At 40.6% G+C, this 13,093-nt stretch overlaps 1 protein-coding gene across 3 annotated transcripts in view; it reads left to right on the top strand.

Annotated features, from left to right (window-relative positions):
* The window catches only part of SYK (spleen associated tyrosine kinase), a 108,146-nt gene that overhangs the window by 81,385 nt on the left and 13,668 nt on the right, over nt 1–13,093 (top strand). For all 3 annotated transcript variants that reach the window (XM_027550359.1, XM_027550360.1, XM_027550358.1), the window contains 4 exons: nt 3,031–3,118; nt 4,827–5,004; nt 8,736–8,945; nt 9,804–9,993. In XM_027550359.1, the coding sequence (XP_027406160.1) occupies nt 3,031–3,118; nt 4,827–5,004; nt 8,736–8,945; nt 9,804–9,993 (666 nt within the window). The remainder of the gene's footprint in view (nt 1–3,030; nt 3,119–4,826; nt 5,005–8,735; nt 8,946–9,803; nt 9,994–13,093) is intronic.

Raw genomic sequence — 13,093 nt, 5'->3', positions numbered from 1 at the left:
AATCACCAAGTGCTTTGGGAAAGATGAAACTTGCATTTGTAGCTTCATCTTCAAATAAAGTCAATACGGCCTTTTTAGCAGACACAGTAGAAAAACCTCCCATTTCTTCCAAAGAGCATTCTCTTTGGAGTGTATTTCCATTCTCTGTCCCAGTCAGGGTAGGGAGGGCCGAGGGGTCCAGGCAGGGAGCTGATGTGGTTATTGAGGGAAACTCTGGGTTTAGGCTACAAAGTCTGGTAACCACATAGGGGTCTAAGTGGGCAGTGTTGAAATGAAGCCCTTGAACCACCTTGGCTTAAAAGATGGGGCTCAACCTTCTCGAGAGGAGACCCACAACCCATTTTCTTATCCATAGACAAGACAGACAAGGGATGGACACCACACAGCCAATGAAAGTATGCATCACTCTGTCCAGGGCTGTAGGCAAACTGTGGCCATCACTACTGATTCCTATTCCTCATGCCTAGTGTCTTTTTCAGTACTTTTTACATCCCCACCTCTGTTTTTAAATTCTCCCTGGCAGGATTCATATCACAGATCATTGCATTCTGGCTTCAAATGTAACAGCCTTTATGAAGTCTTTCTGCTCCAGAGAACATCCCATCAGGGTGGAGGGGCTGCAGTCCTGGGATACATCCCTAAGTGGGCAAAGAGTGGGAGGCCTTCCAGTGCAGAGAAGGGGTATCGGTGCCTTCTCCTTGTCCATAATGGCTGGTCCTGGGGTCATGGTTTTGCTTTTGAGTTCAGAACCTTCCTACCTCGAGGGAAAAAATTAGAGAAGTTGAAATGATAGTCAATGCAAACCTAAAAGAGAATTTATTTTTTAATTTGAAAACTATTTCAATCTTGTAGTTTGATTACCGGAGGGGACTAAGCAGAGCAGGAGTATGGCAAGCTTTGGGAATTACCTAGTTTCTCCTAGGACAGTTCCGTTGAGACAGGGTAATTATAAATAAAAAGTGAACTAACTGTATATCCAAGAGTCTTATAATCATATGTTAATTTTTTAAAGTGGTATATTGTTATTTGGAATTATCCACACCTATTAATAGAACTTGAGAGAGAATTCATTTTTAAATCACATTAAAAGTGTTTACATTTCACACCTCCCAGTTTGAAGTTTATCTCCATTCACTGGTTCATTCATGTTATGTTTGTTGAACACATTTTTATTTAGCAGTGGTTGAATGAACAATTTAGCAACCAAGCTCTGGTGCAGTGAATAAATGATTATATCCCCTGTGACTTATATTCTATTTTCATTCTTGATACATCACAGCTGTTTCTATTAAACAGTTTGATAAGAATGCTGAGATAGTCATCAGAAAATGGATACAGTGGCATTCCATTGACACATAAGAGTGGATGTCCTTTAGCTTGTCAGAAGGGCCTTTGCAATGGTGAGCCAGGGCTCTATAGAGCTCGGTAAGCAGCAAGAAGACAGTTTCAGGCACAAGTGACCATGTCGCAGAAGTGATGCACTGTGACTTCATTACTGTATTTTTGGATCCCGAGCTGGGGATGTCAGGAAGGCAGGTGAACATTCTGTGTGTGCCAGTAGATAAGCGACTGTGTAAAATTCAGCTTACTGTCTGTTTCTCTAAATTTCTCCAAAATATGGCAGTATCTCATTTCTTCATGGCCAGTGTTTGGGCACTGCTAAAAAAAAAAAAAAGTGGGTATATAAAATTTCTTTCTACTCAACTCATGCCAAAAAGATAATTTGAACCATGGTTTTTCTGTGAACCAAATTTAGTAGCAATATTCTTGTTTGGGGGCTTCCCAGTTAGCTCAGCTGGTAAAGAATCCGGTTACAGTGCAGGATGACCCTGGTTCGATTCCTGAGTCAGGAAGATCCCAGGAGAAGGGATAGGCTACCCACTCCAGTATTCTTGGGCTCCCCTGGTGGCTCAGACAGTAAATAATCCACCTGCAATGTGGGAGACCTAGGTTCAGTCTCTGGGTTGGGAAAATCCCCTGGAAGAGGGCATGGCAACCCATTCCAGTATTCTTCCTGGAGAATCCCCATGAACCGAGGAACCTGGTGGACTACAGTCCATGGGATAACAAAGAGTCAGACATGAGTGAGTGACTAAGCACACACCTTTGTTTTTAGTTGAGGAGAAAGGTGGATCTCCACTGAGATGGAGACTTTTGGAAGGGAAAAGATATAGAAATATAACAGTGGATTTCCCTCCATTATTTCCTGCTGCAAATTGATGCAAATCAAATAAATAATAAGGAAAGGTTGCCATTAATAATGGCCAGCAAGGCTTTTTTATCTGCGTCAGTTACCTGCTCTGAGTACAAGGAAGAAATACCTGCCTTCAGGTTAGCAAAATCAGGCTTCCCTGTCTCAAAGGGTTGGTAGATGAGGATGATGACAGTAGTGACAATTAACAGGGGAGCACTAGACCCTGGGATGCTAGCAGCCGCTTCATCTTGGTACCTCTAGCTTACTGACCAGACCCACACTACCCTCTGGCATCTACCCAAATGTTGCTAGATCTCCACAGATTGTAAAGATACATGTGGATACTGGGAATTCATGGATGCTTTAAAGTTGGGAAGTGGGCTGAAGCAGCTGGTGGATACTTAATGTTTGTTTTTCAATAACTTCTCTGTAATATTAGAAAGAATTAATGGAGGAGAATGAATCCAAGGGGATAATGAAAATCCTCAGCATCTTTTAGCAAGTGGAAGTAGGATTTGAAAGGGCAAGTAAGTAGGTGGGAATTCCACCGAAACAGTTCTGGTTAATTCTCTCACACACCCTCTGGGATCCCTGCAGGCCCCTTCTGTTATAGAAGCATGAGCTTTATTTAGCCTTCACAGCATCCCATCAGTTGCCCGGGGAATGAGATAAGCCATGCTGTTGTTGTTGTTTTCCTGTCTCTTTTCCTGGTTCCTTCCTTTGTCTTCCCTGCTTAAGTTAAGATGTGATTATTTGAAAATAAAAATTAGTATGCAGGCCAACTCAACAGTGTTATTCATGAAGAAAAATGAGCTGTTATCATTTGTGTGCCTCAGACCCGCACATCCTCAGGGAACCAGGTGGATAGTTCTACAACATTCAACCCTTATGAGCCAGAACGAGGACCGTGGGCCAACGAGAGAGGTAAGAGCTGCCCCTTTGGTCCTGGGCATTCACAGCGCAAGGATGCCTCCCACAGTCCCTTGCGAATGGCAGGGCAGGCTCACCCTGCTGTCAGCAGCTGTTACAGGCCCTGCTTAGCAGTGAGTGATCCTGTCATCTGGGGGCAGGTGGAATATGCCATGTGTCTACGAGTAGTGGTGTCTGTTGGATGAAATGGTCTGTACAGCCTCCCTCACAATAAATCAGCCATGTTGAAAATATCCTTCCAACCCCCTGCTTCAGAATATTTCACCTTTTCCAGTAATAACTGACGCTACTTAAAGTTTCCATTTCTAAGATCTGTTCTTGGAAAGATGTCTGTGTCCAGGAGTAAATTCAGATGGAGGTCCAGCAATGGGTAGCTGGTAAAAACTGAAGAAACGTCTAAGTTTTGGGATTCTAGACATGTTCAGGGAACTGCAGTGATTCTGTGAGGGCAGGAGAGGAAGCACCCCTTCAAACTCACGAGGCCTCTACAAGACTGGTCAGAAATGGGGCCTCTGGACCAGCTTCTTAGGTTTTCTAGGTTGCCAAAGGTTTTTGTTTTAGTTGGTAAACCTGATCTATTTAATGCTACAAAAAGTCAACCCCAAAATTAGTAGCTTAAATCAGCAACAGTTATTTAATTATCTCATGCAGATCAGGAATCTGGGCAAGGCTGAACGGGGCCATGGCAGCATGGGGCCTCTTACAGGCAGGTAGGGGGTGGAGCTGGGCTAGCAGGAGTGGAGACCATGGTGGGACTAGAACCAAGGCACTGGAGGCCAGCCAGCATCTTTCATCTCCAGGATATGGAGCCTCAGAGACTCTTCATCTGGTCTCTCCACCTGGACGGGCTGGGGCATTCTCACAGCATAGAAGGAGCCAGGGCAGTTAAACAACTGCATGAAGTCTGAAGCTTCAAGAGTCCCAGCAACCCAGACAGAAGGTGCATGGCCTTTAGGACCTGGCCTGAGTATATCACAAGCATCACTACTGATGTACTCTATCGGTGGACATGATTACAGAAGCCATGGAGGGGAGGTGACGTAGAACCCGCCTCTCAGTGAAGGAGGGCCAGGATTTTCAGACGGAGTTTAAAGGCACCACAGTCCATTAGGAGTGCTAATGGTAAAGAATCCACCTGCCAGTGCAGGCGAGGCAAGAGATACAGGCTCAGCCCCTGGGTTGGGAGGATCCTCTGAAGTAGGGGGTGGCAACCCACTCCAGTATGCTTGCCTGGAAAATTCCAGAGGAGCCTGGCAGACTACAGTCCATGGGACCCCAAAGATTTGGACGTGGCTGAGCACATCTGTCTCTGCTGCTGACAGGAAAACTCTTTCTTGATGTACTTTAGTGCAAGAACAGGGGTCAAGAACAACAAAGATGAGGGTCTTTTTCCTACCCTGCCATCGCTGGGAAAGGCTGTGCTCACAGGCGCTATAAATGCCCAAGATAACCAAGGTCATGAAAGGCAAGGCATGACCCCAGGAGGCAAGAGCAGGGGACAAGGTCATGAAAGGCAAGGCATGACCCCAGGAGGCAAGAGCAGGGGACAAGGTCATGAAAGGCAAGGCATGACCCCAGGAGGCAAGAGCAGGGGACAAGGTCATGAAAGACAAGGCATGACCCCAGGAGGCAAGAGCAGGGGACACGGCAATTTCACGTGGGATCAAGTTCACAGGCTGCCAGCTTCCTAACTCCTTTTCAGAAGCTCAGAGAGAAGCCTTGCCCATGGACACTGAGGTCTACGAAAGCCCCTATGCAGACCCCGAGGAGATCCGGCCCAAGGAGGTCTACCTGGACCGGAAGCTGCTGACCCTGGAGGACAAGGAACTGGGCTCTGGGAACTTTGGGACTGTGAAGAAGGGCTATTACCAGATGAAAAAGTAAGTCAAAAGTTTGCACCATTTCCCTGCACTTATTTTCACGTGAGCTTACATTCTAGAAACTACCATATATACATGTATCGTGTTCTTTTAATCCCAGACACAAAATGTAATGTGGCATGGCTAAATCCTTTGTGGTTGACTGTATAATTTTTGTTCATTTCTGGTACAATTACAATGAAAGCGTCCATTATATATATTAACTGTGTATGTAATAGTTTAGATGTATTGTGTGTCCTTTATTGCAAATTAAGAAATAGAGTCAATGAAAACATAAGAAAATAAAAACATCATATTTTACCACTCAAACACTGCAACCGTTAACAAACCTGAGTGTCTATAATTTTCAGGTCTCTATATGCACATGCATGCACATATGTATTATTTAAGATGCAATCATTCATTGATAACAGTGTTTTCACTTACTTTCTTTGATTTTTAAAAATTGTGTCTCATTTCTCTTAGCCAGAAAATTCTTGATGACAAGTATCATTAGTATAATTATTTATCTGCTCTAGTCTATAATTTCAAAGAACAGTATGTATTATGTGTGTGCATGTGTGTATTAAGGTGCTCCAGTCGGGTCCGACTCTTTGCAACCCTATGGACTGTAGCCTGCCAGACTTCCCTGTTCATTGGATTCTTCAGGCAAGAATCCTGGAGTGGGTTGCCATTTCCTTCTCCTGAGGCTCTTCCCAACCTAAGGATTGAACCCATGCCTCTTATGTCTCCTGCATTGGTAGGAGGGTTCTTTACCACTAACACCACCTTGGAAACCCTAGTATGTAGTATATAACAATTAAAATTGCTAGATTACTAAAAATCTCTTTGTACTTTATTTGGTGCTTAGAAGGCATCTGTCATGGAATTTTCAGTAAAATTGGTTTCTAAAGTCCTTTGAAACAAATCCTCTGAAAATCTATGTCCAAGCTAGGAAGTTACTGATATGAATATAATTGGGTTTGGTTGTTTGATGCTATTTTAAATTTAAGGAATTTGTATACAGTTTTTTCCTTGAGCAGATAAAAGGGTCAAAAATACAAGCAAGAGTAGGCACAGAAACATGCTTTTAATCATACGCCTTTCACCATATGTGTTTATATATGTGTATATATATGTTATTGTTCAGTCACTAAGTTATGTCCAAGTGTGTGTGTGTGTGTGTATATATATATATATATGACATATGACAGATATATAAAGTCATATATATATAGATATATGACTGCTATGTTTACTTTTAAATAAATTAATATATGTCCATTATTTTATAAAATGAATACAAATTATCCTGTATTAAGGTATAAATTTTCTCAACTTGTTTGTGATACTCAATTCCTTGCTTAATTAAATATACAAATTGACATGGACATGACCATAGATACATAATTTCAACTAGAGATGTGGGGAGAGGAAAGGCCACATAGGTTAACTGGGGGCAAAATGATGTTTTTACAGTATTGAGTCTTCATATCAATAAGCATGACTCATCTTTCCATCTACTTGGGTCTTTAATTTCTCTGAGCAAAATTATTTAGTTTTTTGTGTAAAGGTCTTGCACAGCTTAGTTGCTGGATTCATTCATAGGTATTTAGTATCTTTGGTTTTATATGTGGTATAATTTTAAAATTTTTACTTGCTATTCCTTGGGCTTGCTTGAATGCAAGAATATGATTTTGTCTGTTTCCCTGATGTCCAACAACTTTTCTTAAAGTCTTCTATTATTTTTCACTCATTATTTCCAGTAGTTTATTTGTGTATTGTTTGACCCAGAAATATATCATCTATAAATAACAAGAGTTTGATTTCATCCCGTCCAATTCTCATACTTCTACACTTCTTCCTTGCCTTATTGTATTAACTAGAAACTGTGGTTCAATGTTAAATAAAAGTGCCAGTGGTCACATTCCTCATTCCTGATTTCAGGCGGAAAACTTTCAATATTTCACCGGTAGGTTCGTAGCTGCTCTTTATCAGATTATGGAAGTTTCCTTTTATTTCTACTTTTCTGAGAGATTTGTTTTTAATTGTAAATGTGTGTTACATTTTTGGTTTACTTTTTCTCCTCTGCTGATAGTCTTTTTCTCCTTTGTTGTGTTTATGGATGAATTACACTGATTGATTTTCAGATGTTTCACCCAACTTGCATTCCTGGATCAGATCAAATCAGATTAGATCAGTCGCTGAGTCATGTCCGACTCTTTGCGACCCCATGAATCACAGCACGCCAGGCCTCCCTGTCCATCACCAACTCCCGGACTTCACTCAGACTCACGTCCATCGAGTCAGTGATGCCATCCAGCCATCTCATCCTCTGTCGTCCCCTTCTCCTCCTGCTCCCAATCCCTCCCAGCATCAGAGTCTTTTCCAATGAGTCAACACTTCGCATGAGGTGGCCAAAGTACTGGAGTTTCAGCTTTAGCATCATTCCTTCCAAAGAAATCCCAGGGTTGATCTTATGAATTATATATTCATTATATCCTTCTCATAAAGCACTAAATTAAATTTTCTAATATTTCCCTTTGCATTTTTGCATCTACATTCATGGGAGATATCAGTAAATTATTTTCCTGTAATTTTTTTGTCGGTTTTGGCATCAGGCTAATGATAACCTCATAAAATGAGTTGGGGAGTTCCCTTCCTCTTTTTGTTTCTGGAAAAGTTTGTGAATGTTCTTTCTTCCTTAAACATTGGAAGAATCAAGAGGTTTATGCTTGTTAATTTTGACCCTTACCTCACACCATACGTGAAACTAATTCCAGATGGATGGTAGACTGAAATGTGAAAGGTAAAACAATAAGCTATCTAGAGATGGCATAAGATTATATTTCCTTGATCTCAGGAGGAAGATGCAGAGGCTTCTTGGGTACTGGATAAGTTCTATACTTCCATCTGTGTAGGAACTGCATCTTGTGTGTAATGTGTAAATACTCTTGAGTTCTACACTGCAGCTATATGTTCTTTTCCAAATGTATGTCAGACTTACTCTGTTATTATATTTTTTAACCTATTTTATTTGATACTTCTGTTTTTATTTTCTACTTTTGAAGTTCAACAAAAGAGTTATACTTCCTGCATTTGTGGAAACTTTATCATGAAAAGATGCAGTTTTTCAAACTGTACATAGTTAAGTGCTATTTATTTATTTAAGCCCCACTATGTCAGGATATTTTCAAGACTTTAAACACGACTTAGATGATGCTTTTATTCAAAAATGGAAAACAATTAGTTTTTTTCAAACATTTTGAAGCATGCTTGAAATGAACAAAACTCAGTTTTTAGAAGTGTTTTGTAAATTATAAGCTTCAACAGTGCATGCTTTTTAATTCTGCATCTGGAAATTCATTGTAACACATATTAAAGGCATGTTGCAATTACATACATTATACATAATAATGTGATAAATCTCAAGATGTTACTGGAATCCATGCATGTCATAGTTTTTAAAGTTTATTTAAAAGTTATTTAAATATTCTACAGTGTGTCAGCTTTCTGGTTGGTTGGGATATTCTTCGGCACTCTCCCATTATTTTCAGCTAATTAGGTATTACTCCCTGTCTACAAAATGAGAGAACATGATTGAAGAATTAGCCATGTACAACAGACACATTTCCACTCTGTGGCAGGTATTTCCATATCATCATTTCCAGCACAGGAATTATGCTTCATGGAAGATAATTATACGTGAGCCACTTTGAAAAGTGTCTTATGTGTTCTGATTTCTTTTGCAGAGTTGTGAAAACAGTGGCTGTGAAAATCCTGAAAAATGAGGCCAATGACCCTGCTCTTAAGGATGAGTTATTAGCAGAAGCGAATGTCATGCAGCAGCTTGACAACCCTTACATTGTGCGCATGATAGGGATATGTGAAGCTGAGTCCTGGATGCTGGTCATGGAGATGGCAGAACTTGGTCCACTCAACAAATATTTACAACAGAACAGGTATCCTTAGGTGCCTCAGCAGCTTATATGTGAGGGGCAGGGCCTGTCTACCCAATGAACATCATAGCCTGATTTCTTCCAGAACCCTTGTCTCCTCTAGTGCCTTCCCAGAGTTGGCCCACAATCAGGGACCTTGAGTGGGGAGGTTTGAGAGCTGTAGTCTTTGGATTAAGTGTTCTTTAGCTCTTAATTTATAAAGAAAAACTCTAATTCAACAATGTGGTCTCCTTTGCTCATGTCATACTGGCCTGGTGATAGAGTCAGCCCTAGACTATCTTGGCAAGCATTCTCCCCTTACCAGGCAGAAAGAATGTGCTCTTTTAAAAGAAACAATTAAATAAACATTTTATATGGGAAATCAGTGATATTTTACATATCTGGCTCACTACTGCATTCCCATAAGTAATTATTTTTGAAAATACCCATTGCTGTTAATTCATTGCAACCATCAATGGAGTAATCATGCTATGCTCATCTCCAGCCATGGTTGAGATAGAGAGTCATGAGGAATAAGTCGTAACAATAGCCACTGATTACTTTATCCCATTTGCACCTGTTTGTACTTCACTGGGACTCAAGGTTGCTGTTCTTACCTTTTCAATATTGGAAAGAGGGTTCTAACTGAACCCTGGCTCTCCATGAGACAGGTCTGACCACCCTGTTATACTGCTTTTCATGTAATTCAAAGCACATGTTGAAAATTCTAGCAGCTGAATACCAGTCACCACCACTTATGACTCTTGCTTTAGAAGAATAGGAAATAAGTTGGTTCATATTCTCTCTGTATAAGAAGCATGGTTGGTTGTTCTGAAATGGACTCCTGTTCACTATCATTAATGACATATGTGTGACTTTCAGGCATGTCAAGGATAAAAACATCATAGAGCTGGTTCATCAGGTGTCTATGGGAATGAAATATTTGGAAGAATGCAATTTTGTGCACAGAGATCTGGCTGCAAGGAATGTCTTGCTGGTTACTCAACATTATGCCAAGATCAGTGATTTTGGACTTTCCAAAGCACTTCGTGCTGATGAAAACTACTACAAGGTATGAACAACTTACCCACCACTGAGAGCAGCTGGTAGTAAAAATCTGAAATGCAAATATATGGTTCTTTATTTTATTTTGGTAAGATTTCAAGAAGCAATTTCCCCATAGAAAAATAACTGTGTAAGAAATGTTCTTCTTAAGCTTTGATTCTATTGTTAAAAAGATGGAAATAGTCTAATATGTCACAACTTGAGATTTACTCAGAATAGTATGTTCCAAACTATGTTCCTTAGAATAATGGGGAATCAAGGTATTAATGATGATTCAGCTGGAAAAAACAAGAATAGAATTCATTTGTTAAATTACTTTGGAAAACATGTATTGGACAGGTTGACTCTAGTAGGATTTTTCAAAGCTCTTCTATGAATCCTCAAATGAACTAATAGCAAGTAAAAGAAGGGAAAAAAGTAAAAAAAGCCCCATCCTCATATGAACTCAGTCACAGAGTGTATGTAGAGTCTACCCTGGCCAATTGGAAAATGTAACAGAGACCAGATAGTAGAAAAGGGTGTCAAGAACACATTCTCAACTCTTCATGACCCTGGGAATGTCCAGAAGTCTCAGGAATAGATGACATACCCTGATGATCTAACTAGTGAATGGCAGGATGAGAGTTGTGGAGTTTCCCTGAGTGCCACACCACAAAGTGGCTGGAGAAGACACCTAAGTGACCACATACACCCACCCATGCTTTCTCTGAGAGACAGCAGTAGGTATGGCAGCTGGTGATGGATAGCAGATCTTAGTCAGTGAAGGGTCAGCACAAAGGCTGAGAAGCAGAAGCAGAGCTCCCATCACAGCTCCTCACTCCATTCTTCATAGACAAGCTGGCCCCAGAGAAGCCACTTCAGAAATGAGACAGAATGTATAAAGCATCAAATGATCCCTTTGATGGGACTGCTAGGAGATGGAGCAAAGGAAACAATAACCTTCAAATAATAACCACACATACACACCAGAAAAAAATAGATTTTAAAGTTAGAGACACTTTGGAACATGCACTTCATGATATAAGTAGGAAGAAGAAAATACAGACTATCTAAAGCAAGGGCTTAAAGAGGAGACAGAGAAGTTTAGATAACAAATAGTCCCAAAACTTGTTGCATTAAAACAACACCAAGCATTTATTTACTCACAGTTCTGCAGTGTGGGCTGGGCTTGGTGGAAATGGTGCATCTCTGCTCCATACAGTGTCATGAGGGTGGTTCCAAGAGGTCAGGAGGATTTATTTCCACTCTGCTCATTCACACCATTAATGACTGATTTGGCATGGGCCATGATCTGGGACTTTCACTGGTCTGTATCCATTTAACAATAACTTATCTACATGTGACTTCTCCATGTACCCCTGGGCTTCCTCACAGCATGGCAACTGGGTCCTGAGACCAAGTTACTCAAGAGGCAGGAAGTAGAGATTGTCACACTCTTAACTTCAGGGCCTAGGAACTGTCTAGGAGTCTTGTCCACTTATTCTATTGGTCAGAGCAACCCCAGATCACCCATATTCAAGGCAGAAGGGAGGAATGTCCAAGAACATGAGGGTCAATTTTTTCAACTGCCACAGATATTAAACAGCATATTTTGAAAAGGGAACAAGCAGATCTCTGAAAGTCTGTAAAGAAGGGAAAGAAAAGGTAGAAGATAGTGTAGTAATAAAAGGCAAAGCATCAGGAACAAGACAGTGGGGTAGGAGATCCAGATTCTGTCCTCCAGAAATGATCAATGGTCAAATAGCTATCCATGAATGAAACAGCTTTGAGAGCTTGTTGTTCAGTCACTCAGTCATGTCTGCCTCTTTGCAACCCCATGGACTACAGCACGCCAGGCTTTCCTGTCCTTCACCATCTCACAGAGCTCCAGAGAGAACTCTGGAGTCCACTTAAAAAGCTTTAGCAACACAGCAGAATGAAAAACATGAGAATAACTGCACTAAAAGGAAAGAACAATAACTTCATTTTGCCTGCATCATCCCATCCTTCAGGTCATTACTTCTCAGTGCCAGGCGAGAACCCAGCTAGAAAGAGTTCTCTTCACCAGGAAAGGGAAAGCCTCAAGAATTCCAGACCCCTGTCTCTGCTTCAAGAGCCCCTGACCCCTTCCTCCTCTCCTCAGGGACCCCACACTTCTTATCAACCTGCCAAGGAATTGATTCTCTCAGAATTTCCCCAGTGGTCCAGTGGTTAAGAATCCACCTTCCAATACCAGTAACATGGGTTCAATCCCTGGTCAGAGACATACTTCAGGGTAGCTAAGCCTATGCACCACAGCTTGATAGCCCATGCACTGCAATTGGAGAAAGCTTGCACACCACAACAAAGGCTCAACACAACCAAAAAACTGTCTTAAAGAAAGGAATGAGGAAAGCCTATGGGACTTATGGGGCACCATAAAGCGAAATGAGTTATGTATTATTGAAGTCCAAGAAGAGAGAATGAAAGGGGCAGAAAGCTTGTTTTTAGAAATAATGACTGAGACTTCCCAAATCTGAGATTTGGGCATCCAAGTTCATGAAGCTCATAGGTCCCAGATAAATTCAGTTGAAATAGATCTTCTCCAAGACACACAATAATAAAACTGTCAAAAAATCAGAAAAAGAATTGTAAAAGCAGCAAGAGATAAAAAAATCTTGTCACTTACAAGGGAGCTCCCCCTAAGGCTACCGACAGAATTCTCAGCACACATCTATAAGCCATAAGAGAGTAGAATGATACAGTCAATGTACTGAAAGAAAAAAAAAAAAATGCCAACCAAGAATACTATATATCCCAAAGAACACTTTATGTCCTTCAGAAATGAAGAGATAAAGACTTTCCCAGCCAAAAAAAAAAGCTGAGGGAGTATATTACCACTAGACCTATATTATAAGAAATTCTGAATTCTTCAAGCTAAAATAAAAGGATGCTAATTAGTAACATGAAAAATATGAAAATATAAAGCATACTGATAAAGGTAAATATCTAATCAAATTTAGCATCCCCCATTACTGTAATATGGTGTTATGTTAATCACTTAATGCTGGCATAAGGGCTAAAGGACAAAAATATTAAAAATAGCTATGGGTACAATAATTTATTAATGGATATATGATATAAAAAAC

The sequence above is a fragment of the Bos indicus x Bos taurus genome, chromosome 8 (genome assembly GCF_003369695.1).
Source record: "Bos indicus x Bos taurus breed Angus x Brahman F1 hybrid chromosome 8, Bos_hybrid_MaternalHap_v2.0, whole genome shotgun sequence".
In the NCBI taxonomy this organism is placed as follows: Eukaryota; Metazoa; Chordata; class Mammalia; order Artiodactyla; family Bovidae; genus Bos; species Bos indicus x Bos taurus.
The sequence above is the reverse complement of the archived record's forward strand: the minus strand, read 5'-3'. Positions and strand labels throughout refer to the sequence as shown.